This window comes from Thermobia domestica, chromosome 4, assembly GCF_964235325.1.
Source record: "Thermobia domestica chromosome 4, izTheDome1.hap1.1, whole genome shotgun sequence".
NCBI classification, from domain to species: domain Eukaryota; kingdom Metazoa; phylum Arthropoda; class Insecta; order Zygentoma; family Lepismatidae; genus Thermobia; species Thermobia domestica.
Genome location: NC_137457.1, coordinates 14,132,609 through 14,160,508, shown reverse-complemented (window position 1 = coordinate 14,160,508; position 27,900 = coordinate 14,132,609). Strand labels below are relative to the sequence as shown.

The 27,900-nt window shown below is 34.8% G+C and overlaps 1 protein-coding gene across 3 annotated transcripts in view; it reads right to left on the bottom strand.

Annotated features, from left to right (window-relative positions):
- LOC145683733 (uncharacterized) overlaps positions 1 to 26,581 on the bottom strand; it is a 114,896-nt gene extending 88,315 nt beyond the window's left edge. For 2 of the 3 annotated variants that reach the window (XM_081755253.1, XM_081755254.1), the window contains exons 1-6: positions 26,376 to 26,581; positions 16,172 to 16,214; positions 8,830 to 9,330; positions 4,295 to 4,339; positions 2,899 to 3,102; positions 1,389 to 1,433 (exon numbers count right to left, since the gene is read on the bottom strand). In XM_081755253.1, the coding sequence (XP_081611379.1) occupies positions 1,389 to 1,433; positions 2,899 to 3,102; positions 4,295 to 4,339; positions 8,830 to 9,330; positions 16,172 to 16,214; positions 26,376 to 26,417 (880 nt within the window). In that variant the 5' untranslated portion in view covers positions 26,418 to 26,581. The remainder of the gene's footprint in view (positions 1 to 1,388; positions 1,434 to 2,898; positions 3,103 to 4,294; positions 4,340 to 8,829; positions 9,331 to 16,171; positions 16,215 to 26,375) is intronic. The other variant, XM_081755255.1, reaches the window with a different exon arrangement.
- Between the last annotated feature and the right edge of the window lie 1,319 nt (positions 26,582 to 27,900).

Below are 27,900 nucleotides of genomic sequence, written 5' to 3'. Positions count from 1 at the left end.
CTGGAAATATTGAATAATTATGTAGCATCAAATACTCTACTTAAACGTAATGCACGCATAATTTCTGGCATATAAGTAAATGTCGAAACAACTGGTAAACAATGTTGCATATGCAGTTGTGTAAATAAAAATGACTGAAAATAAATGAACGATAAATAAAGAAGGGTCCAAGGCGAAACATTGCGTAATACCTCAATAACAATTTTCATCCATATATTTGAAATATTTTGAAGATGAAATTTACCTATATTCGTTTAGATTCAAATAGTAAACTTTAACATTGTTTTTACATAGAAAGGGAGTAAACATTGGTGTTCCAATTGCAACGAAGGAAAATTCTACAAATAAATGACTTAGATGATAAGTTTATTTTAATTATTCCTTAAATTCAGCTGCTGCTTTTCAATATCCTAGGCAAGATTTAAAGAAAAGCACGGTACTACCCTCTTTATTTATTAGTTTACGGTTCGATGATGCATAAATGATTCTAAAGTAAAATTAAATAAGATATATTCAACAAGTCAATACAGTTTCACTAACATATCAAATTGCATGTAGTCCTGAAATGCAACCGTATCCTTATCACATACAGTATTTACTATATTACAAACAAACTTATATACCCAAAAATACAATGCAAGAAGACAAATCACATCCATCATAAAGCACCTTCTCTCAATCGGTCGAAATGTCAACCTATGGTAATTTACTATTGATTACTGTATGCAAGATGTTTAATTATGTACACAATCGACAATTCTGACAGACATTCAAGATAATTGTTTCCAAGAAAAAACTAGTTAGTACAACATAATCGTAATAATTGAGAAAGAAAACAAAAGACATAGATATTAAAATCATGTATACAGTACATTGTTCTAGGCTAAATAGAGTGCTTATGATTTGTATATAACGTAGATCACTGGTAATTCTTATCATATATTATCATATACATAAAGTCATTTTCTTTATTACAAATATTTTTATTATTCTAAGAGTATATTCTTTATTTTTCACTTACTATCAGGCCCTTATTAAAATTCATTATACTGTTGCACTTTTTACATTTATTTATGATTCTTTCAATTTTGTTAAGAACATCTTTCCTTTCTCAACATTACACACCCCCTTCTAATTATTATCATGGCCTACATAATTCACATGCTTTGAAATATAATTTTACTTCTTATTTAATCTCAGAATATTACCCCTCTTAATTCCAAGCGAGCAGTTCAGGAACATTACTATCATTTTTATACTAAATATATCCTACTGTGATTACATATATTTATTACACATGTTCATATATTTCAAAATATCTTTAAGCATCTCAAACATTATGTATTGTTGTGACCAGACGTAACTTGATTTATAAGGTAATACCGTACCTGTACTGCGATACTTTCTTGTCTCTCCTCTAAAACCACCCAATCCTGTAAAATATAGAAATTATAAATTTCGAAGTATATTTTACAGAAGTATAATATCAATCTTGTAGTTTCTTCAAAATAGTTATCTTGTCCTTTTTCGTGTTATACTTTTCCTATTTATCCCTTCCGAAATTACATTATAAAATATTTGTATTATTATTTTTTAATCGTACAGCCTGTCAATAATTACTAGCAGTGACTCTTGTCAAGTGTGATCCATCAACGTAAGCATACCTGTTATATTATGTTGTTTTAGTATTGAGAATATTATCAATGTTCATAGTAATCTTACGGTTTTAAATCACATCTAACATCAAGCTGTTTGGCGACGGGTTGGATGGGCTGCTAGAAACTTTATTATCTAATAACGATGCATTCAAAAAGTAAGTGGAACTTTGTTTTGTGTGTCTGGTGGCTATATTGTGCTTTCTCGGTGATATCGGGTTCGATATCGGGATTGATATCGGGTTCGATTTCAGGCTTAAAAGCGTTGAGCGCTTGAGAGTGGTTCTTAATCTACCTTAGACTGTAGGCTCCCACAACACATGTAGACTTGATACTGGAAATACAAGATAAACTTCAATTCAAAGAAGAACAAATTAAAATTTAAATAGGGGTATAATGTTTTCCTACTGGGATAGCTTGAATTTTGTGGAAGAAAAATGCCTATTTTTGTGGTATACCATGTGATACCATCAATTCCTTACATTCTTCTACCAGAATTTATCAAGTTTGATGTTAATTGCTCAGCAGTTCTTATATTCGGTATGTACGAATTAACTTTTTTATTTAGTTTTTTTTAAACAGAATTGTGAAAATGTGCCGAGATTAGCAAAATCGCGATCGGAAAGATTTACGAAAGGTAGGTTAAGTGTTATATAGAAACGGAAGATTGTATGCACGATCTTGATTCCATATTACTAATTACCGGTAGTTTTCCCCAAGCCTTCTACTCGCTGTACCTAGCAACCTCTATTGGCAATACACATTCAACCAGTCAGCGATACTTATTAACGCAATTGTCAACTATCAGGAATCACGTTACTCACAGACTGACATGGCTTTCTTTTATAATAAAAATTGGTATAATCACAAGAGCAATCAAGACAATTATTCAAGCCAATTACCATGCTTGAATGATTATTTGGACGATTACTAAACACAATTATATACTAGCGAGTACTTTAAAAAAATGTTTTTTTTTGTCACTGTACAGACTGTAATTAATTAAAATATTTTTCTTAGCAACTATGGAATTATCAAGATTTTCGTTGGACACCGTAATTTTGTTCACGAATTTGATGGAATTTAGTATGATGTCGTTTGTTTTCGTCAATGCACCCTTGAAATTTGAACTGCGCTTTATTTATCGCTGCTACTATAGCAATTTCAAATTTCATTTCTATATAAACTACACCTTGAAATTACTCACCTAATTAACGATTGAACATACAATTTTGGTCCTCACCTCTAAATCCAGGTATATTGATTGAATTAGGTTGACCACCAACCATGTTAATAGCTTTTTCTTGCCCAATAGGAACACTAGCTGGCTGAACTTGACCACCAGATGTCTGAACAGGTACAGATTGACGAGTTGAGTTGGGTTGAAGGCCAGACTGTCCTGATATGTTCACTGCGTTCTGGTTTGGTGTAGTCCCTATGTTCCTCACTTGCATAGAAATAATTGAAGAAAGCAAAATTACTACTTTTTAAAATTCTTAAACAAGGCAGATCTAGAAACTAAGGTTACAAGGGTAATAGTCTTTCAAAACTGTGTATTTGATATAAAATCTACTGAAATGTATTTAAATATAAGACTTCTTTCTCGAAGTAATTGTAGCAATTGTCTAAATACTCGTTAAGTACTAGCTCCTGTATAAAATAGACATAGATTTCTAGTGGCTGCTCCTGATACCACAATTCTACTTCCGGTTTGTCACAAACACCGTGTGCGTGGGTTTTTTCGGGGTTCTCCCGTTTCCTCCTACTTTCTTCATTCCACCATTTCATTCATTACTCATCATCACCGTCTCTTGTAGCCTAACCGGCATAACCGTGGGACGTAAAACTCAAAAATTTCATTTCATTTCATTTTCCTGTTTTGTCTTTTCATCGTCGTAAAACTTGTCTGTGAGGATTTAACTTCAGGTGAATGTACAAGTGAAAGGAAATTTATTGTGTGAATATCGGGTGAGCGCTAACCTTGTGCTTGGACAAAACCGTGGCGATCTGTTTCACATATAGCGGGATTCTGGATCAGTATAGCTATTGTAATCAAGTGTTACGCTGTATTAATAAATTTAAGCATATGAAAATAATGAAAAAATGCAAGAGGGAAATTAAAGGCTATTAGTAGAAGCCAGTATAGTTAACTTATGTAGGAAAATATTACCTAACCACCTGCAAAGATTGTAACCATACTTTGGGAATGTGTCTTGTACAATACATACAGAGTACGTACATAATACATACAAACAATGGTTGTCAAATCTGGGTTGTATAAATATGGTACTCAAAATGTTGAAATAGAATTAAAAAGTAGAATAAAGTAAGGCTTTTATGTAACAATTAGTATATTAAAAAGTGTACTAGTTTTTATATTTTAAAACAGTACGTATTTAGAAACAAACTTTGTATATTCAACATAGGTTTAAGTGTCCAGTAGAATAAACAATCATTACTCTATTGGAATTTTATTCTAAGCTTAACAGGGATAGGATGAGTATAAATAAACAATTGATCACTAGGAAAGTCAACCATTTTCCCAATCTAAATTAATTAAAAAATAATTAGTGTCTAACATAGTATACAAACTAGTTTTCATGTAATCTCATTGAAGCTACAACTAATTGGATAATTACCAGTATTCGCTTGTATTGGTATGTTCGGTAAGATTTGTGGCATTCCTGTAAAACAAGAGATATTTATGAGAAACACATAGTTCAATTTAGTTGTAATTTTATTTTAGTGCAAACAAGTGAATAATGATGATCAAGCTAGAAACAAGTTATCGGAAGAAGTACAAGAATTACAAGGACTTATCTTAAGTATTGCAATAGTTCTACAATACAAAAAGAAGCCGCATGTAAATGCTATTATGGACCATAAGTATAGTGTCAGATTGGCCCAAGAATTAAAGTAGCAAGCGGATTATATGACACGGGGACTGACAGATTGTCAATGTCTTCAACCAGGTTCTAGTGGTGTGACAACTAGCGCTAAACAATATCTAATGTGTGAACTGTTAATTATATGAGTTCGAACTCAAGCATAAATCTGCGACAACAATCCCAAACACTTGTATGAAAAAGTGAATGCTTCAGAGCGGCACAGCACTGCATCATCCTGGTTCCTAAAATTTTGTGTAGGTGATCAAAATGTCAAACATCAAGTAATATCGGGACCACCAGGGCAACAGATTCTGAGATTATGCGACACACTTTTGAAGGAAATCCATCCACCAGCAGACGACGAGTGTCAACAAGGCATGTTCCAGTCGGCTGTAATGTGTAATCTTCAAGAACTAGAAGAAACCAGCAGGAGCTGCCGAATTATGCCACGCATATTAGTCCCAGCCCAGGATGCTGGTTGTCCTCAAGATTCAAAGAAAAACCACATTCACCAAAAGAAAGGGTGGTCAGAAGAAAATCCAAAGTGACTTGTCCCGCAAGACACTAATGGAAATTCTGACTCTGAATAGTTGTGGAGCCGCAGTGCAAATGACGGAGTAAATGAAGAAGCATTACCCCAGTATATGCTGTCACTTGCAGTTCGTAGCGAGTGATATGACATAGACATAAGAGGTCGGATTGCACCGATGAAATATTTCAAAAAGGATCGCAACTATTTAGCACGGCACTAATGATGCAACAAGGTTACAACATGAATCGCAAATATGATGTAGGCGAATGAATCTTCATTCATCTAATTTCAAACTACGGGTCGTATGTACATGCTGCAGACAACAAAGAATGTTTTTAGTCTTCGGCATCTACACTTAACCACGAACAAAGCTGCTTGTGAGTGATGCTATCGGCTGCGATATTCTAATTTCCAGTCCGTTTTGCATTTACTCTTACCAGTTGTGTCACTACCATGATTATAGCAACATTTTAGAGGACCACGTACACCCAAATGTGCAGAAGTTGTTCACGAGCAGTGACATAATATTCGAAAGTGATAATACGCACAGTTATACAGCTGGATCTATTGCGACGTGGTTTGAAGAACATCTGGATGAAGTTGAAGATCTCCGTACTCTTCTATTCCCGGACTTGAACATAATTCAACACATATAGCCTCTTCTGGAAACAGGAATGCATCGCAGATTTACGACTCAATACTATATCACGGAACTGGTGATGCAGTACTCCCGGAGTGGTGCAATATTCCGCTTGCTAAATTCACACTTTTATGATTCCATTGTTTGTCACATGAGAGCGATTGTGAGAATGAAAAAAGGTAACATGCCATATCGATCTTGACTGGTTTACCTTCTCAATATTTTCCATAAATTTATAACTACCTGCATATTCAGCATTTAATGATAATGTGTTGCTACAGAGCTCTCAAACGGTCATTGTGTCTATAATTTTTTGAATCACCATCACGTTGTTCTGACTTCTTGCGTTCTACTTCTTTCTATTTTCTCTTATCAGCGATCAACATTGTTCTACTTCATACTACTCTCTCGTAATTAATGATGTCTCAGACACAAATCATATACGAACTTGTTTCTACTTGTTGTACTCCTCCATTCTGAGTAATACGTAAATATCTAAGACAGAAATCCCCCAGCAATTTGTATCTGTTTCCGCTCTCTCATATACAATGACAGGTGTCTGAGACAGAAGTAATGTATCAACCTGTTTCAATGTCTTTCTGCTCTTTTCAATGTAGAGTTATATATCTCAGAGAGTCAGAAACAGAAAGATAATAGAAACTGCCCGTATATTTAGCCGCATTCAGTCATGGATAAATATCTCAATCTAGCTTCCAGAATCTCGTGCATGTTTGGACAAGGAATATATAAGTGTGCCATCTATGGTAGTTTCAAATTTGTGGCACGCGTACCAACTTTATGAAAGGAAAATAGAAACAAAAGCAACTAGTACCACTAGTAAGTTGGGAGAGTGAAGAAACACAAGCCCCAATACCCTGGGAGAATATCTTATTCCTATACTCAAGCATTTGCTAAAAATGCTGATTTTAGTTGGAGGCCGAACAAGGAGAGGAAGAAATACAAGAGAAGTATTACTGGGTACTCATTTTGGACGAAATTTTGCCCACTAAAGAAAGGATAAGAATATGAGTACCGGTACCTTGAAGTGGATTAGATCAGTGATCTGTATCGCAAGAAATTTTTGAGTGTTCAGGATTAGTAAGATGGTACGTCCTAGTAGGATGTAAAGCATGCATATATGTGTTAATTATTTAGGCAATCCTCGTTGAAACGTCAGACTGTACATTTAAAGCATCTTCAATTTCTCTATAGCCCCATCTGCCTTCAAGGGTTGAAGGATAGCTAAAATCTACAATGAAGTAACATTTCAGATTCACAGTCATAAAAGGTAGTCCTGATTGTTTAATTACATTATATCAAGTTGCATGTGGAGAAACGTGTATAATTTGGTGTAAGTATCATTCAACGTATGTAAGTCTATTGGGTACAGTAAATATTTTATGGTATGGCCAGGGATGAATCGTCACGAACGTATCTCTAATCGTGGTCAAAGGGAGTTAGTGGAATGTTAGTAGTACTAGTTTTACATCTATTTTAAGTCCTCTGTCTTAACAATTCTTTCCTTAACCAACAAAATTCTGGCGTTCTAGTTATAACGACCCGTTATCGGTCGTTACAATTAAAAGATGTTTCGCTTTAGTCAATGACTATTCTTATTTTTATAGTTTTGTTATTCCATTTGGTACTTTTATACTTAATTTTCACTTTTGTTTTTGATAATTTGAATTATAGTTCTTATTAGTTATGTAATACTTAAATTAAACTAGGCTTGGTATAAAGTTTGTAGTATTTGTCCATATGTGAAGCACAATATTGGCTCATTTGATGTGTCGAAATTCAAATTTAGAGGATTTAATACACATAGTAGGCGAATATATTGCCCAAAAACTGATACATGCAGAATCTATTTAATTTGTATTAGATTTGTATATTGTTTCACAGTGAATTGAAAGCAATGATGTATTAAAGCTAACTCAGAAAAAGTGGAATCCTTCAGAATTCCGTTACCAAAATTCCTTCACGTTTGATATCTGACACGGAGAGAAAGAGTATTGATATATATCGAGAAATACAGTATTTTAAGTCCATTATAATGATCATGATATGACAATGGTTTAATAAATTACGATGTATGAATAAAGGAGGTCATGTTGATGTATGGTCTATTCGTTTTGCACAGTTGTATGTCTCTGTTTCTTTTTTATATAGATATATTCTTGTGGATTGGAAAGATGCAAAATCTATTAGGAAGCTACGCAATGTTATAAAAAAGTTAACGTCATAAATTGAGAGATCTGTTCTACATTCGTTAATTTATTTCTGAGCTACTTTGTGTATGTATTTTTCGTATGTGTGTTCTCACTCTTCGATTTCCTTATCAGCTTTCTCTATCTTCAATATTGTGTGTCCTTTCACACTAAACTGGTTCACAACTTGACGTTAATACAACTATCGAGTCGTGTGATCCAAAGGAAGGTTGTACAGAATATTTCGACGAAAGTGGAAAAGATCCGATGGCGCATGAGTGAGCGTGGCCATCTCTGATTGGATATTACATTATCTATAATTCTTAGATATTTCAACAAATATCATGATATCTCCGATAATGCTGACAAAGTTATAAAGGCAAAGTATTAAGCTAATCCTCAACAACCTCATCGTAGTTAACTCACATTTATTTCAACTGTTTAAGCTAAATGTTTCTTTATCTATCACTTCAGCAGATCACGAAAAATTAAATCTTTGTTAGTAATTATAGTCTACGTATAAATTAAAGTAAGTAATCATCAAAATAAATAAATTACAGGCTGACTTGAAAGTCTGAAATCATTAAATGATTAATTAAACCTATTAGGTGTATTCTATATGTGATAATTTAGTCCATTCTTTGAAACCTTTCAACATTCATGGTAGGAAGTAACTATTGAAATGGATATCGTCTCTATCAAATTAATTACCGATTTTTAAAGTACACGTGTAATGCTCCACAATTTCCGTCAAGGAAAAGTCTAATTTACGAAACTGCAGATTTCATAACAATAGATACAAAACATATCACGAAAAAAAGTTCACACTATTCCAGATATTCTTAAAGTCAGTCTGTGTTGTTATATATATGATCATGAAAAATAAAACGGGAATAAACATATTTACGTAGGTATGACTGTCGCCTAAACCTAACAGGAACTTGGGTTTGATCCAAAGTAGAGCCGGATAGTCTGGAAACATCGAACCCTCCAGGACCGTATCCAGCAATAGAATAGGTTGGAAGTTGTGGTCTTGGTTGTGACTGTCCGAAGAGCGCATTCCACAAAGGTGACAAGTTGACAGCTTGTGACGATCCAGCACCAAAACCCGCTGCAACTCCTGCTCCAGTGGAACTCGCTCCCTGTCCAGCTCCCTGTCCGGCTCCCTTCCCTGCTCCTGGTCCACCACCATACCCAGCATACATCCCCGCAGCATAGCCAGGAGGTGCTGAGTAGGCAGGAGAAAGACCCTTCACTGAAGAAACAGGGCGTACACTTCTTGAATACAAAGATTTCGGAGGACGACCAACTCCAACAGGAATTCTTCCCCCTGGTCCACTTACTCCAACGGATTGAAATAAATTACTCAGAAATGACCCTAGTCCACCTGGAAAATTATTTCTTACGCCTGCAACGAACAACAAATCCAAAGTGAACAATGATACATTTCATACTAAAAAGTATTAATAAACATTTTTTTATATCTTACATCTACTTTCTAACTGATACTGAAGATCTTTCAGTGTAAGAACAAACTTGTTTGTCTCCTTATGTAAAGTTCTACTCCTTATGTAAACATTTGTGAATACATGGTGATTATACATTATAATATTATTTTTAAAAGGGTTGTATTAAAAAGTGTAATACGTTCAATAGCGAATGATTCATAAAAAATATACAGAAGTTCAATTTTGAGACATACTGTTAGAAATGTTCGATGTGGCTTCCTTTGGTCACATGACACATGTTTATGTGCTCTGCAAATTCTCTCCAAATTTGCTCTAGCATATCCCTACTAATACCAAACTTTTGGACTAGAGTTCTCCCAAAATTGAAAATGAAATGAAATATTCAAGTTTTACGTTCCACGATTATGCCGGCTAGGCTAAAGGAGACGGTGATGATGAGAAATGAATGAAATGGTTGAATGAATAAAGTGGGAAGAAACGAAAGAACGCGGAGAAAACCCACGCACACAGTCTTTGTCCACCACAACACAGTTCACTTTGCGCGAGCTGAAATCGAACCAAGGAGCCCATGCACCAGAGGTGAACTCTGAGTCTCCCAAAATTGGTATGGTAGTGGAAGTACATACACTATATATATATATATATATATATATATATATATATATATATATATATATATATATATATATATATATATATGTCACGTACTACAAAGGAAACATCACAAACACACACTAGGAGAAGTAAGGAGCAATACCAAATGTTCTAAGTTATCATAAATACATAGCTCAATTCAACGGTCTACGCTTTTATCTTTATATAGGCAGCCAATGATCGTAGACTGCCAGTACCACCTCAGAATGTTTTGGCGATGTGGCGGTAGAGGTACAAACTTACTCAGAAGTGTACAATTTTCAGTAACAACGGAAAGAAATTTCTCACATTTCAAACACAGCACATAACGCTGATTTAAACGCTGATACGCAGCATTTTGGAAATCAGGCTTGTATTGCCTGAACCGCCAAAGGTCAAGAATACAAATATTGAAATTCAAACTTTCACATGTATTTTTTGTTTAATCCTTAGCACAGACTTATTGCATTTATAGTTTAACATGTTTTACTTTAAAATACTGTGGATAATTTATAATTACTTTGTAGTACTTGCCTGTATATGACAAAACTAAAAGTTAGATTAACTTCAAGGAAATTAGTCTAAGAGTTTCTGACATTCTTTAGTAACTCTCTAGATGTAATGTGCAATCTGTTGAACTCCGACTTTTGAGAAAATGTGTGATTGATATGTTAAGAAAATTAAGTAGAATAAATAATCTATTAACATGTGTTTAAAAAGAGGATAATAGATTGCTATTTAATAGAAACACTTGAAATCCCTACTTCTTACGTTACGAATGCTATCTTTCTTGGTAAATATTTTTATTATTCTTTTACTACTACTAAAACAAATCCTAGAGCTACTATAATTATTGTTATTACTCTTATTATTATTCAAACCTCGTACAATATGAGACATGTATCGCAGAATATTTCTTCTTCTTTCAGGGCGGGGAGATTTGCTGTGGGGAAAATAACCTCTGGTTTTTAGAAAAACACTAGGTATTTGCCCCCGAGGTATTTTTGCAAAAGCCCGGGTTTTTCAGTGAAGAGATTTGCTCATTATCATCCGTGGTGTGAAATACCCAGGGTTTTTCTTGAAATCCACCGACTTGCTGTAATGTGACTGAAAAGTATTATTTTCTCTGTCTGTCTAATCGAATAGAACCCAGCGAACGTTTCTTGCTTTCCTGTGAGCACGGTTATATCTTTCTTCTGCAGCGTTTTGAGGATTTGGAATAGGCGTTAACATGTACTGTAGCTTGTATAGCGGGGGACACTTCTAAATGGTACAGCCATATGGAGATTTACGGCTAAGGTGTATTATTTAGAAGTGACCCCCGCTGTACAAGCATAACCACCGTCAGCTATTAATAATCCAGGAAGGTTTCTTTCTTCGGCTATGACTCTCAGGGAACAGTTCCTCGAAACTGTTGAATCATGGGTGAAGCCAGGCCAACGTGCAACGATATTTAATATTTTCATATTAGAATCACAAATGAGCTGTGTATTGATACTATGTACCCCTTTCCTGTTTCTGTACAACTCTGCAGTTGGACCAGAGGGTGACAGAATTGGAATATGCGTGCAATCAATTGCTTCAAATGCACCAAGGAATTGTAAGTCCTCATAGAACTTCAGTTTCACTACAGGCACTTCTGCTTCTGCAGGCATTTTTATGAACTGGGGCCTTCTTCTAGCTATAATTCCAACTACACTGCGAAATATTTTTCCTGCAGTTGTGCGATGCACATTTACCAAATCACCACCAACTTGTTGAAAAGTGTCTGTGCGGAGAATGCGTAATGTAATCAATACCTGTAAATTTGCGTAGCAGTCATGCTTACGTACTGGTTTGTGTAGATCTTCTTCAATCAGATGCATTAATACTCGGAAAGTTTCTTTGGTATAGCCAAAACGATCTCCAAATTGTTCATTACTGTAGACTGCCAAAGGATCTACTCTGCCACGTATTGTATAATTTCTTTTGTGTGGCTGGTTCTCAGTAACATCACCCACGTAATCGATGTGGTTTATTTCGTCCATGTTGATTACAGGAAATTATTCGTCTGAAAAAACACTCCTACCAGTAGGATAAATTTCCCCCAGTAAAGTGCTAGGTATTTAAATCTTGGGTTTTTTCACTGTAGACCAAATATCTTCATTTTTGAAAACTCAGAGATATTTAACTCTCCAGACGAAAAACCACTGGTGTTTTGCTGGTGTTTTTGCCAAAACCAAGGGGGCAAAAACCTCGGGTTTTCTTGACACACACAAGCCAAATCTCTCCAACTTTAAAAACCTAAATTAGAAAACCCAGGGGATTTGAAAACCACTAAGCAAATCTCCCCGCCCTTAGTGTTGGATCTTAAAATGATTAATCATCATGAGAAATTGCCCTAAGTGGCGACTTAGCATATCAAAATTATCTGGACACACGTTCAATTTTAATGCAATGAAATATATTTAAAATGATCATATATGTAGATCTAGTTTTGTGCAACATAATTATTACGTCAGTTTTTTAAAGCTTGATGCATTTTTACTGCATTAGGTTTGTTCTTCGAAAACAGTCGCAAAAGAATTTGTTGTTACCATCTCGTTACATTAAATCAACCCGTGTTAATCACGCTGCAAATAGAGAATATATTCCTTTTAATCGCAAATGGAAGATTTGGAAGTGCCATTTATTATGGGAATGTTGTTTATGTTTCAACATAATGCACATCTTCGTAGTAAAAACATATGATCTAGTAAGAACATTCAGTTGCTGTGCGTGAGGGTAGGGAAGCTTACATAATGGAGCCGAAATTAGTAGTAAAATTCTACTATTTTTGGGTTCGGTAGACACATGTGAGGATCTTTGTTGAGATCCTGGATGAATTTAAATAAGCTTGTCGATTTATTTCACTTCCTTTTTCTCTAGGACGATTAATATTCAATCTGGTATACCTAATTCTAATTTTCACAAATTCTAGTTTACATAAAGAATTACAGAAAGGATTAAATATATTCTTTGGATGTTAATTCGATTGAAGAAAGAAATTCGATTCTAAAAGAATACTACACGGCCTGTTATTATTTTGGCCGTGTTATTGCATTCGTTTTATAGGGATCAGTAGAGCAATCCAAAAGCATAAAAAGAATAACAGCAATTTACACATATGGTTGGTACCTAGAACATGATTGTGGTTCCCTAATAGTCCAGAAGAAACTAATTTTAAAAGCATAATAAAGCATAATTTTAGAAAATAAAGCATAAATCATAATTTAACACATATAGCACAATTCTTCGAAAATTCTGTTTAACTGCAAGTTTAACATACTGTATTAATATTTAAAAACAAAACAATATTTACAATGTATAATCATTGAGAACATAATGCAATAATAAAAAGCTTATTTTTATTTCTGTAAACCTGTCAGTGTAATCCTTTGGTTTTAAGAAAAGAAAAAAAAAGAAAAGAACAAGAAAATTTTCCACCAACAATGAATACTACACAAGAACTCCACACTATATTATGTGTACCTCTTGAACTTGACCACTTTCTGTACTGTTTGGTGGCATCTTAAACTTTCCCTCTCTGTATATATGCACCTCTAAGGTACCCAAAAGGGAGAAAACATTACTCGAGTAAAGCATATCTCTATACAGTGCATTAAGTAGAGAGTTCATTAAATATGAAACAGGTTGCATAAAATATTAATAAATAGATCAAGATATTTAGAATATTTAATATATAGTAAATATTATACATTACACACAATTAATGTAAAACAATAATTGAAGTTAACAATAAAGCATAATAAAGCATAATTTGAAAAAAATAAAGCACAATTAAACAAAAAATTAAGCATAATGTGGGTTGCTCTAGCGATCAGTATTGAAGTCGAAAATGGTTAATGTTTACCATTTCTAATTTTAAATGACATTAGTGGATGAGATGTATTCAATATCAATATGCTGAATGTTTCTTATATATATACCAGAAAGAAATTTGGATGAAGAGATTCATTTCTTATGACAGTGAACCGATTAGAGAAAAGCCTATCGCAATATATTACTATTTTGTAGTACAAGGTAACCAAAATGTTTTTGACAATTTTGATGTTTCATTAATCATGCGCTTAGACAGAGAAAACATAATGACGCACGTGCTTGCAAAGCAATCTGGATTTAGCCTGACTATAGGCCTTGAATAATGCTGGCAGAATATGTACACTCATGTCCAAAATTATTGTCGCATGTCTATAAAAATGTTGTAGAAATATAATTTGATAACGAATTTGCCCGGTATTTCTTATGATGTTAGTATGTATATAATCGGCAAAGACACGTATGTGGCAAATTTCATGTCAAAAGAACAGTAAATAAGAACAATAGATCGAAAATAAAAGTTTCTTGTCCATTTAGCAATATTTGGATTTACTCATTCTAATTTTCGTATTTATAATTCTTTTCCTATGAAATTTACTACAAAGTACATTCCCCGATTATACACATAGTATCTGTATTAAAAGTACCCTGCAAAATCATTATCAAATTATATTCTTACAAGAAGACAGTTATAGACATGCGACAATCATTTTGGACATGAGTGTACATAGAGCAATCATAGCTCATCCAGTATTAAAGACAAATGAAGTATCGATTCAACTTGTTCATTTATCTTTCTTGTATAACTTAAAATTGGTGCATCAGCTGCCAGGCATTTAGCGATAATGTCGTAAATGAACGCACCGCCAGGTTCCAAAAATTCCGTTCGAGAGATGTGAGCCTTTCGAATGAACCTGCAACTATATGTGATGTATAACGAGGACCTGAAAGCAGCCATCGAGGAGAACAGTAGTGATGAACTTCCAGAAAAAATTTGTGTTTCCGCAGAAACAGTCAGACTGCAGCTGCGTAGGACGGGAAGTCATACAATTTACGCAAGGTGGTATCTCACACATTGGCCGAAGCCAACAAGGAAGAACTAGTGACAGCCGGATTGTTCTTGCTTACTTGGCACCTGAACACACCCATCTTTGTTCGTTTGCTCACTGATGACGTAAAGCGGAACCTCTATGACACTCGTAATCGTACCAGACATTGGTTGTCTTGACGATTCAAAGTTTTTCACACATCAAGACCACCCCGCTGCACTCGTGAAAGGTTTTACTCTCTGTATGGGGGAATTGTCGGCAAGTAGTGCATTATGAGCTCCTTCCATTTAGTTACACCATTACAGCTGATTTCTACTCTTAGCAGATGAAAATGGTACACCATGGATAGAATTAGAATTAGCTGACTTTGTTGAACCTCAGAGGTGTGCTGTTCCTTCACTACAATAGCTAGCTACCTGTGGCAAAGAGGACCAGGGCGATCCTTCACCAACTTGCCAATGAAATACTGTTCCGTGTACCATATTCAACGGACATTGGGCCAACAGATTATCACCATTTTCATTCTCTCTACAACCATCTCCGTAGCAAATGAGAAAGACGTGCTGAACACATTCACGGACTTCTCTAAATCCTTGACCGCCGAGTTTTATGAGCAGTACATTGTACAGTAGCAAGAATGTTAACAAAATATGTTGGATACTGATGAAGTTTACTTCGGAATATACACGTACGTACTATTTACTGTTTTGCATTTGGTTCATTATTGGTCTAGAACGGCAATAAGTTTTTGGGTTACCTTGTTTATATGTATACTTAAGAAAAACTATATTGATTTAAAAAGGAACTATTGCTGTTTGTTCGCATTTAAGTTCTATTACTAAACGTGAAACCGAAGATGACTAATTTGCACTACTTTCAGTTTTAATAGAGGATTTACAGATGTAATGAAACATATTATTGGAACACTGAATAATTAAAAGAAAAGAGTGGTTTCTCAATATACCTTATTGTTTGTACCCTGATACTTATAGATAAATAGATGGAAATAAGACTTTCGAATTTAGTTATAAGATAGTTCGGAAATCAAAAAGTTAACTTAGTATATTTTAAATATAAACATATGTTATATGTTGCACACATGCTTAGAAACCTGCTTGAAGTTCTTGTGTTGTGCATTCTGTATTCTGCATTCTTGTGCATTCTGTATTTAGAGTTAATAGACCTGGCATAGTATAGTAATCTGAAATGCAAGAATATAAAATTTTTTGAAATTACATACCTACTGGAGTCTGAATACCGTTATCAATAAAGGCCACTATTTCCTGAAATGTTAGAATCTTATTATATTTAACATATAATATAACAGTACAAAAAATGTCAATACTGAATGAAATCACTTACTGTATGAAACACAAATATGAACTTGTAATATTTTTTTTTTTTACAACACAAGAAAACATTTTAAACGTATAGTGATCTCAAAATAAAGGTCAATATTTAGATATGTTCTGGTATTAATCCTTTAGGGACAGGTGTAACACCGTGAGAGGTAGAAAATCATTCTAACCTTCTGATCGGGCACGTGTAAACTTTTCTGAGAATTTAATGGCAAGTAGTGCTTATAAATCACCGCCACCTATTCTCCGAACAGATGTGTTTTATACTTTACCCATCCTTTACGGAATAATTGGCTGAGTCTTTGTATTCACAGCCTGTATCTGAAGAGTGAAGCAAGGTTCTGTTATCAAAAAACAAAAAACAAACTTCAGATATGTACTAATATTAATGTATCATTTTAGATATATAGTCTTTCATAGGATGTAAATTCTTGATAAGCTGTGGATTTGGTTTTCTGAATAGTACTTTTCACTTATACGTGAGATGCTACTAAACTTTCTAGAAGCTACTACTAACATTGCGTTAGAGATCGGTTATTATAAAATTTAGAACAGTAGACCTTTCCATATTTACATTATTGTTCATTTAAAGCGATTCGTTTATTTTTCACAGTGCTAGTAGTGTTGAAATATCTTTGTGTAAGAAATGGAAATTTCTTATGATCACGTTAGGACAATAATTTTCATACTACTTCAAATGTAACAATGTACCGAAGGACGTCATTTGTCTTTTGCGGATAAAGACCTATCCAATGCAACTAGGTACATTTAATTTTCTAAATTTCAACATGGTTACACATATCTCAGAGATTAATTTCGTGAATGTCGGTCATCTGCAGCTCAAAAAGAGGCTCGCTTCAATTAACTAAAAAGTGCAAAATTAACAAATAAATACGTAAATAAAAATAAAATTAAAAACAATCAACCAGTGTGAGTGAAATTTCTGTACTACATCATTGGTTCACAAGAACCTGGAACTGAATTGCAATCTACTCTTTAGATGTTTCTAAGTGGACCGTGACAAAACAAAAGTGTTCAGTCGAGGAACGCCTTTAAGCAAATGATTCTGCGTTTCTTCGCTTATAATAAACACGTGTCAACCAGAGCTTTTTAAGGAAGAAAATGATAAGTGGTATACAACAAAATATTGGTCAGAGGTAATCAAAAACAAATGCGTAAAACAAACTTAAATTATAGCATCATTCTTGACCAGCAAAACGCAAGTATTCGCTCAGCATACATAACTTTTGAAATTTTGTACAGTAAAAATGTCCAATTAATGACTGATTTTTAACATTCATCCAATTTAACACTAAGGAATTCCTTTTGTTTTCAAACACAAAACGAAGACGCATTCTGAGGGATTTATCTCGCCCGCAAGAACTGTTGATGCATTTGGAAATGCGGTTTCTCAGATAAATAAGGTAAAATATGAACGAATAGGCATAAACAAACAAATATATTTTTAGCATATCTATTGGTTTGAATTTTATAATAGCGGAACACGAATATTATTCTTAGTAATACACACACACACACACACACACATATATATATATATATATATATATATATATATATATATATATATATATATATATATATATATATATTTGGTCTAGGAATTAATTCGTGCGGTTGGTACGCACACATTGAAGCTGTAGTACAAACACAAAATACATAAATACCTTAAGAAAAATATTGTCCATCGCTAGCCACCACTTTCGCCCATCTGTCAGGCAATGTACGGATTCCGTGGCGAAAGAAGTCCTCATCCTTGGAAGCGATCCAGTCAGAGACCCATGTTTCGATATCTTCTGAAGAAGTAAACCGCTGTCCAATCAAATCGTTGTTCATGCAATCGAACAAGTAGTAGTCCGAAGGAGCAACGTCTGGTGAATACGGCGGGTGGGGTAATACTTCCCATCCGACATTTTCTAAATAGGTTTTGACCGGTTTTGCGACATGTGGGCGAGCGTTATCATGTTGAACAATAAGTTTATCATGTCTGTTCTCCCATTCTGGTCGTGTTCTGGCCAGAGCTTGCTTCAAACGCATTAATTGTCGTCGATAACGTTCTCCATTCATAGTTTCACCCGGTTGCAGCAGCTCATAGTACACCACACCTTTCATATCCCACCATATGCACAGCATAACCTTTGCACAGTGAATATCTCGTTTTGGTTGTGATGGACTTGGTTCACCTGGTTTCACCCAGGCCTTTTTTCGTTTAGGGTTCTCGTAATGGATCCACTTCTCATCACCCGTAATAATTCGATGCAGAAACCCCTTTCTGCTCTGTCGTTGAAGCAGCAATTCGCAAATGGTTTTTCGTCTTTCAACGTCTCTGTCTTTCAATTCATGTGAAACCCAATGTGACATCTTTTGAATCATTCCCATGGCTTTCAAGCGTTTGGAGACTGTTGTTTGATCAACGCCTAATGCTGCTGCAAGTTGTTCCTGCGTTTGACACGAATCCTGCTCGAGCAATGCTGTCAATTCTTCGTCTTGAAATTTTTTTGGCTGTCCAGCTCGCTCTTGGTCTGCCAAGCGGAAATCACCATTTCTAAACCGTGCAAACCACTTCTGACACGTTCGCTCAGCTAGAGCATGGTCACCATACACTTCCACCAAAATACGATGACTTTCAGTCGCACTTTTCTGCATATTAAAGTAATGCAGCAGGACACCCCGCAAAAACACTTTATCAGGCACAAATTGCGCCATGTTCACTTAACTACAAACTGGTGTTGTTGACGCTTTAATCCACTGCCCTATACTACGAACGATACGCGATGACAGGGGTTTGCAACACATGTGTGGATACACGGAACTGTGGGACGCTCCGTTCGTTGCGCCATCTCTTGTCCACCCGCACGAATTAATTCCTAGACCAAATATATATACATATAAATTGAAAAGAGCTATGTTTGTGGCTCTAAATCTCCTGAACCGCCCGACCGATCTCGATCAAATTTGTAACAAGGATGAGTTTCGAGGCTGGGCTGGTTTTAGGCTATTCACTTTGATAGTAAAACTAAGCGGAGGGGTAGAGGAGGGGTATAAAATAAATAAGACTTAATAACTCCTGAACCACTCGACCTATCTTGATTAAATTTTCAACATAGATGGGATTCAGACCTGAGATCGTTTTCGTGATTTAAATTTGACGGAGCAACGTAGGGAAAGAGGAGGATATATATATATATATATATATATAAGACTGAAAGTGACTCTTTTTGTAACTTAATGACTCTTGAACTATCTGACCGATTTCAATCAAATTTTCAAGCTACATGAGGTTCGAATGTGGAAACATTTTTGTAATTTCACTTTAACGGTAGATCCTAGGGGAAGGGGAGGGGAAGGGGACGTATAAATAAAAAGTAACAAAACCTAATAACTTTTGAACCACCCAATCAATCTCGATCAAATTTTCAACATATATGAGGGTCGGACCTTGGGTGTTTTCTGTCGTTACAGTTTGACAAGCCAACCTAGGGGGAGGGGGAGGAGGGAGATATATGTAAAAAAGTTAAAATTAAAATGACTGCCTTTGTGACTTCATCACGTTTGAACCACCCGACCGATTTCAATCACATTTTCAACATATATGAGTTTAGAGGCAGGAATTGCTTTAGGCTATTCACTTTGACGATGCAACTTAGGGGAGGGGGAGATAATTTTTAAAATGATCAAAAATGACAGATGTTAGTGTTGAATCTATAGTTTTCGGGGTCGATGAGTCAAACAATGACACTTCTGGTGCTGTTTCAATCCTAGTTCAGCCCTGATAATTGGAAAGGGGGAGGGTACAACGAAGGGGTGGGGGATAAACATTTAAAAATGATCGAAAATGACTAATATTAGTGTCGAATCCATAGTTTTAGGAGTAGCTGAGATTAACAGTGACAGTATAGCAGTGGTTGTGCCACAGCTATATAATATAATAATAATCGAAAATAACCAATATTATGTCTAATCCATAGTTTCCGGAATCATTCAGATTAACAGTGAAATTTCCGACCTTTTTTAAATCCAAAATCAGCCACGCCACTTGGGGAGGTGGAGAAAGAAGTATATAAAATGATCAAAAATGGCCAGTGTCGAATTTATAGTTTTCTGTGTCACTTAGATGAACAGTGATTCTTTCGTTCCCGTTTTAATTCAAATTCAACCCCGCAACTTGGTTGAGGAGGATATATATATATATATATATATATATATATATATATATATATATATATATATATATATATATATATATATATAATGATCGAAAATAACCAATATTAGTGTCGAATCCATGGTTTTCGGGGTCGCTGAAATGATCAATGATCTTTCCGATGCTGCTTAAATCGATGCCATTAAAAATGAAACCAGCATATTTCACGGGTAATAAACACATGAGATACGGGGTTGTGCATTTAAATTTTGATTTCAACTCAGCGAAGCGGGTAATATATGCTAGTAGTTTACTAAAAGTTTTCTTCCAGCTCTCCTATTATTAAAACAACTTGCTAAAATGACCGTTCTTCGAACCAGGATAATAACTTTGTTTGGTTTGGTTACAACATCTCGTGTTCCAACTATCGCAGCACAAAATATCGTCTAAAGTTCATTCAACGAACCTTCTGATCCTGATGTAAACATTACAGAATGGTATTACTCGCCAGTCATCGGATGATTGGCTATCTGTCAGCGCTTCTTTCGAGAAGCACGTGCTTGTACCCTGTCGGCGTTTTACATATTCCTCGCACGCAGCCATACTGTAAACCGTGATTCGCGCGTAAGGTGGGTCAAAGCCACTTTCTGCGCATGCGCATTCTCTTTTATTGCATTAATTAAATTTAGTTCTTAGACATCGTGTTGTTTCTGTTATATAACTGTAAGGAAATTGCATTTCTAGTAATGAGCCTTACAAGCAACAAAAACATTGAAAAACAGCTTATTTGACAATGGACTATTTTCTTCTGCCGCATGGATGTTTCAAGGCTCTTGAACCAATAAAGTGAAGCAATTACCACGTGTATCTGTTTACATGAGGTACTGAACGTTCCTTGAATAAACTATAGCCAGAACCTTGTGGCCTAAATCTTGCCTGGCAAAAGCCTTGCGTATCCCACACCTCGTGCACCTAAATGTCGCCTGAACAAAACTCACGTGTCAAAAATCTCGCTTAGTCGAAAACTCACGTGGCGAAATCTGTCATGGCCAACATTTTGCCTGACCAAAACCTTGCAGAACAAAATCTCGTCTGGTCGAAACCTCACCGTCCAAAATTCTCCCTGCTGAAAGTCTTGCAGGTCCAAATCTCGCCTGACCAGAACTTCAAGGGGCGTAACTCAACTATGAAGTATTCCCATTAGTACATAAATCACTAGGAAGACTTCTTGAGTGTACAGTGTTTTATATATTGCTACATCTATAAACTCAAAAGTGTCACAGAGATAATTATATTACAAATGAAATACACAATGTTTGTTTTTATTTTCCTTCAAAATACAGGAATCCAGTTGTTAATAAAACGGCATTAAATTTTATGTCCAGTAATTTAGAAATTTTCCTCTGTATAAGTGGCGAGTTCAAATTCTGCACTACATAATATTTCAAAAAATAACAGATCAACGCTTCGCACCATGTTAAGGTTGACCCCGATCAAATGAGTTGGGTATTAGGAATTTGTTTCTGAATGCGTGTGGCTAAACTTGACCACCTACAACTCGGAAACTATTAGCATGTAGATACTTATGAAGGACGTCAAGGTCCATCAGCATATGAACTTTGCTTCTGATCTGTTAAGTTCGGATAAAGATGTACAATATATAGAGTTATTTATTTTTCATTAAAAACTGATGCATAAAGAAACTAGTTTCAGTGGGTACATTAGCTTTTTTGTTAGTTTGTCTAGGATTATATATCCATCCAGTTTAAACCCTTCAATTTTTTACACTTCTAGTGTCTAAAGTGAGCGTTTTGGGCCATATGTTACTCAAATACTTCTACTTATTATTATTATTATTATTACTATTATTATTATTATTATTATTATTATTATTATTATTATTATTACTATTATTATTATTATTATTATTATTATTATTATTATTATTATTATTATTATTATTATTATTATTATTATTATTATTATTATTATTTTGACTCATTGAGTGAATTATTATTGAAATTTTGATCGGGCAAGATTTCATCTCGCAAGTTTTTCACCGAGCAAAATTTTGGATGACGAACATTAGCCTGCTCGTGATTCTGGTTATGTGAAATTTTGTCCCAGGAAATATTGGGCTGCGAGGTTTCTGAAGGCAAAAATTTTGGCCCAAGGAAATAGATAGCGAAGCGAGTTTGGACCCGCGAGATTATAGGCGTCTAGTTTTCGCCCTGCGAGATTTTCTATGGCGAGGTTTCGGCCACACGAATTTGTCTGTTTACCGTTTTTGTTAAAGTATTTGCAATATTGCTCGTAGAATATTCATTTCAACGAAAAGGTAATCACAAAAGTCCGTAATGTCAATGTTACCAAACCCCATCTACGCTAATGCCAATCCGGTTGTACTTGCACTTAAGCTGCATCGTGAGTGCCTATCTATCTCAATGACCCCACAAACTTTGGATTGGACAATATTTTCGTTTCCAATTATTGTAACAAATGTCATCTCTCCCTACACTCACTCTCTCACATTCCGACGGGAGGTGAATTTGGAGTTAAGCTGCATCATAAGTATCTCTATTCATTTCTAGAACCGCTAAAATTATTGATTTGTCAATAATGTCCATTGTTTTCTTTTCTTTCTACATGTTACTTCTTTCCTGTGCCTCAAACTCTGATGTCAAAAATTATCAACGAACTCCAATAAGATCATAGGGAAGTCTGGGTAAGACTGATAATCATACAATGTATCATTTTAACAGATTCAACAATCATTGCATACTACGATCAAACCCAAACATATAAAATGTACTATCTGTAGCTAATGGCACTAATCATTCGTTCAGTGCGATTGTTGTGCTACGCAAGAATACAATAAGTAATAGTCGAAACATAGTGTAGTGCAAATTCGTGTGTGCAGTTGGTCAGGGGCTTGTTGTGCAAATGAGGGAGAGCTTTGATTTTGAAACATAAATTTTGGGTGGGAAGTTCGTTGTCGCATCGAGAACTCAAAATTAATAAGCAGAACCCAGATTTAGGTACAAAGGGTTGATGAACATGGAAAACTAATTTCAGAGAACATTCATAAATTATATTGTTGCACAAATTATTCCCAAGCTCAGTCATCGTATTGCACAACCTGTTTCTACATTCAGGTAAGAGCTGCACAACTTCAACGCTTTCTGTCGATTGTGATTTCTCAACTTTTCAACCGCCGTCAACGCCACAACGTGTAACAAAGATATGCCAAGTGCAAAAATTCATGGATTTGGGAATTTGAACAAAATATAATAGCCAAATCAGTAACAATTCTTGCTGTATTCAGCAAAAGAACGTGCATTTGTATTCGGGAGCATCTAAGGGGCATGTCCTTGAGACTGACTGCTGCACAGACATTACTTCGAACTTCGACCTTATGCTTTTACGGGATGAGTTGAATGGCATTCCATTTGGTACTATTCGTGTACATACTATTTTCTGGGATTATGCGTTATAGCGAGATTGCGTCTTGGATTTCCAACAAAACTGTTCGGGACGACGAGTTGGTCTGTAAAGTTTGAATTTTAATTAAAGGTTCTTATTTTTAAAAAAACAAAGAAAAAATATTGCCATAAATATATAACAGTAATTAACAGTATTATTATACTGTAGGAATACTGCCACTATCAGACTCGCTAATACATAAGCACAGCTTACTTCATATGACACCGATATGCTTTGAGTCGAAATTAGTTTGATCATTACATGTCCCTTCAAAATGTCGAAGAGAAAATGTGTTCTCACATCCGAAGGAATGAATACTCATTATCAGTGATTTAGTTTCACCGGAACGCACAAGAATGTGGTTTCGAAAATATTTGTCGTACATATTCGGTAGTTCAGTACAAATTGTTCTTGAGCCGAGTGTCTTTCTAATAAATACTATTCAGCTAAAACATTACAGGTTGTTGTATCTTGTAATTGAAACTGAGAGTGTTCTATATTATTTGCGCGCGGCAAAGTGAAAGGGTTTCGTAACTTTTTTACATTCAAAACATATGAACTGTACCGTTTGAGGTTTTTCGAATCACGTTTGAAGTCCTCACAAAATTGTAATGTTAGTAGGTCTGTTCCTCTGTGGGTTGTTCTATACCATTACCCTTGATAGAAAGTAAAAGTTATAATTCGGCTTGTTGGGAAATTAAAACTAGGGTGATTATATTGGTCGATTTTGTTAATGAAAGCAAATCGTTAACATTTTCAAAGGTAACTGTTATTTTAACCATTGTTATCCAAATAATACTGCGAACTTCAATTACCAACATAGCTACTTCACTCATACATGTAAGTTTCGCGTATCTATACATGTAAATATTCGTATTGTACTTACAGACTTAATTTTTCTGTCAAATCTCAAATTACTGCCAAACATTATGAGAACAGTTGTATCCTTAGGACTTTTCGTATAAAAGTTATTTTCTAATAACATAAAATTGTGCTAATACTCTCAAATAGGGTCGTTTATACGTTGTTTAACGAACCTCATGAGGAAACGCGACAGCTACTCAAATTTTCTAAAGCGTCCCTAAACATCAATGAAGATGTAAAGTGAGATTTACAGTACCTTCTTTGAAGCAAAATTTTTGATATTTTAGACGCAACTGAGTTTTGAACTAATTGATGAATGTTATATTTTGCCTCTATATCTATTCATGAATCCTCGCATTAATTCTGCGTAAACCAAAAGTTGTACCTTGCTCTAAATGCACTCAAATGCTGTACTAATCACTTAATTTGAATTTCGTTTGATCCACTACTTTGATAGCTACCTCTATATCTGTAAATAAGTACCGAAAAGTATGAAGTTTGATACTGCAATCGAATATTCTTCTTTTATATTTTTAGTGCAATTTTGATATATAAATGGATGGTAACGTTGGAATGAATCAAGTGATAGGAAACTGGGGAACCACGAGGAAAAGCAAAGCAGACGGAATTTGTCAAAAAAAAAAAAAAAAAAAAAACACGTGGCATAACCTGGAATCGAACCTGGTACTTCACACACACAAGGTGAATACTGTTCCGTCAAGTCATTGTGGACCCCAACATACAATAGGTAAAGACTTAACATAATAGTTTTGTGGTGTCAGTAGGAAGTAACAGCCTGAGCTTGTGGCACCACTAGAGTTGTAACAAGACAACTCGAGCATGTTGTGATATTAAAGTTGTTTTCAGTACATATTTCTCTTAAATATATCTCTCGTTTACAGCCTCTCTCCTCCGGATACCATCCTTTATTTTTGACATTTTTAAATGACGCAATCTCCGCGTGTGAAATTATTATTAATAACGTTACATTAAACAAATACCTCACAAAAATTTCTTTCCGGCAACAAGTTTTTGCATTCCGACACAGTAGATGCTAGTAACAAATGTACTTTTCTCTGTAAATATTAAATAGAATTTAACGAGCTTACTTATTAAGCGTTTATTAAGAGTATTAAATCTATCTGCCTTGATTGGTATAATCATTTCTATTCTTATATATTCGGTATTGTTTTGATGTTGAATAACGTGCCTATAACTAATATTTGAATTTTAATTCCATAACGAAACTAAAAAATTCAAGAAACTAGATAATTTGTTTTTCTCTTTCTGTGTGTGATCCTTAGTTCGATTTTTCATGAGCATATTGCCTTGATGATCCCTCAAAAGTTTCTTTAAGTTCTGCGTCTTATTTTACACAGACGAAGCCTTGAAAACATGACGATAGCTATCTAGCTCGTTCAACACAAAATATTTGTAAAAATAGGAACACGGTATGTTTGTATGGCTATGTTGTTTATAGTAAAGTGTGTTCTCTTTGTTATATATTAAGAATATACCTGTTAAGTTTTAGGTTTAGGTAGGTGTTAAAATGCACAAAGGACACTGGAAGATACCTGAACAACAAACACCAACTGCAGAATACATAGTAGCTTCATTTTAATCCTTTCCACATTTACACGACGTTTTTGTTTCCTTCTTCCCAAGATATTTTATATTCTAAATAACTCGTAACAGGAATTGCCATTTGTAACTCAGTTAGAGAACAATGATGCACGTTCGTCAATATGCACGTATTAATCATAAAATGAACTTAATTTTAATGAAACATAAGAATAGTCATAGAATAGTACAGTGAAAATCTTGTCAAAACAATGTGTTCTATTATCTTCTGTTTATTTCGAGGATAAAAACATTTACTTCAAAGAATGCACACATCAAATCCCAGAGTTGTATATTTAAAAACTCCGCAAGGACAATTCTATATAAATGTAAACCAATGCTTTGGAAAAAGAAAAAAATGTAAGCAGTAAAGAGCAGATAATAGTTGCAATAATTATGTTCTACGAAACACTGTCTCTGAAAGGGCACTACGCCGAAACAGTGACCTCTGAAAGGGCACTATGCCTTTAAAAGGGCTATCTGTGAAAGGGCATTACTTCATTCTTTTGGGAGAAAATAACCTAAAAATTAGAGGGATTATTTTGCATTAGATGCATTTCCTTGTGCCCGAAAGTACTGAATCCAGTTTCTACTGTGTATTCCTATTTCTGCGAGGTCCATCTTAACATTGTCTTCTACCTGAGCCTAGGTCTTCTTAATGGTCGTTTTTCGATTGGAGTTCCAGTTAAAATTTTGAAAGTGATCTTACTTTCTCCCATTCTGGTTACATGACCTGCCCACCTGAGAATCCTATACTTAATGCCACTAACAATGTTTTGTAAACGGTATAATTTATGCAGTTCCTTGCTATGGAACGTCCTCCACTTCCCATTTCCACTCCTTTTGGGTCCGAATATTCAGGATCCTATTTTCAAATACCTACAGCAGCCTACGTTCTACCTTCACAGCAAGTATACACGTTTCTCAACTATGCAGAACAACAGGCATAATTATTGTTTTTATACTTTAAACTTCAAGATCCTCAACAGAATCTGCGATGACAAGAGATTTAAAATTGAAAAATAACACGAATTCCCTGCTTTTAGTTGACATTTAATTTAATCTTGACTATGGTTTCCATATAAAAATTGATCTTAGATATTTAAACGTATGAACTTTATCAAAAGTATTGTTCGATATTTTGACGCATCCATAATTTGCCGTAATACGATACCGACGAACTTCCACGTATTTAGTTTTCCCTGTATTTACTTCTAAACCCATGTGTTTAATAAGACATCTACAACTCTTTCTATTCTTCTTCTATTATCCTCTATTAAATTTATATAATCAGCGTACGTCATAACCTGATGAATACCATTCAACTCTAAGTCTTGGTTGCTATCTTTGATTTTTCTTATAGCTTACTCCAGAACAAAGTTAAATAATAATGGCGACAGCTCATCGTCTTGTTTCAGGCTATTCTCGACGTGAAATCTTGTGAACAAAAATTAAATTTCTTTCTCAAATTTGTTGATG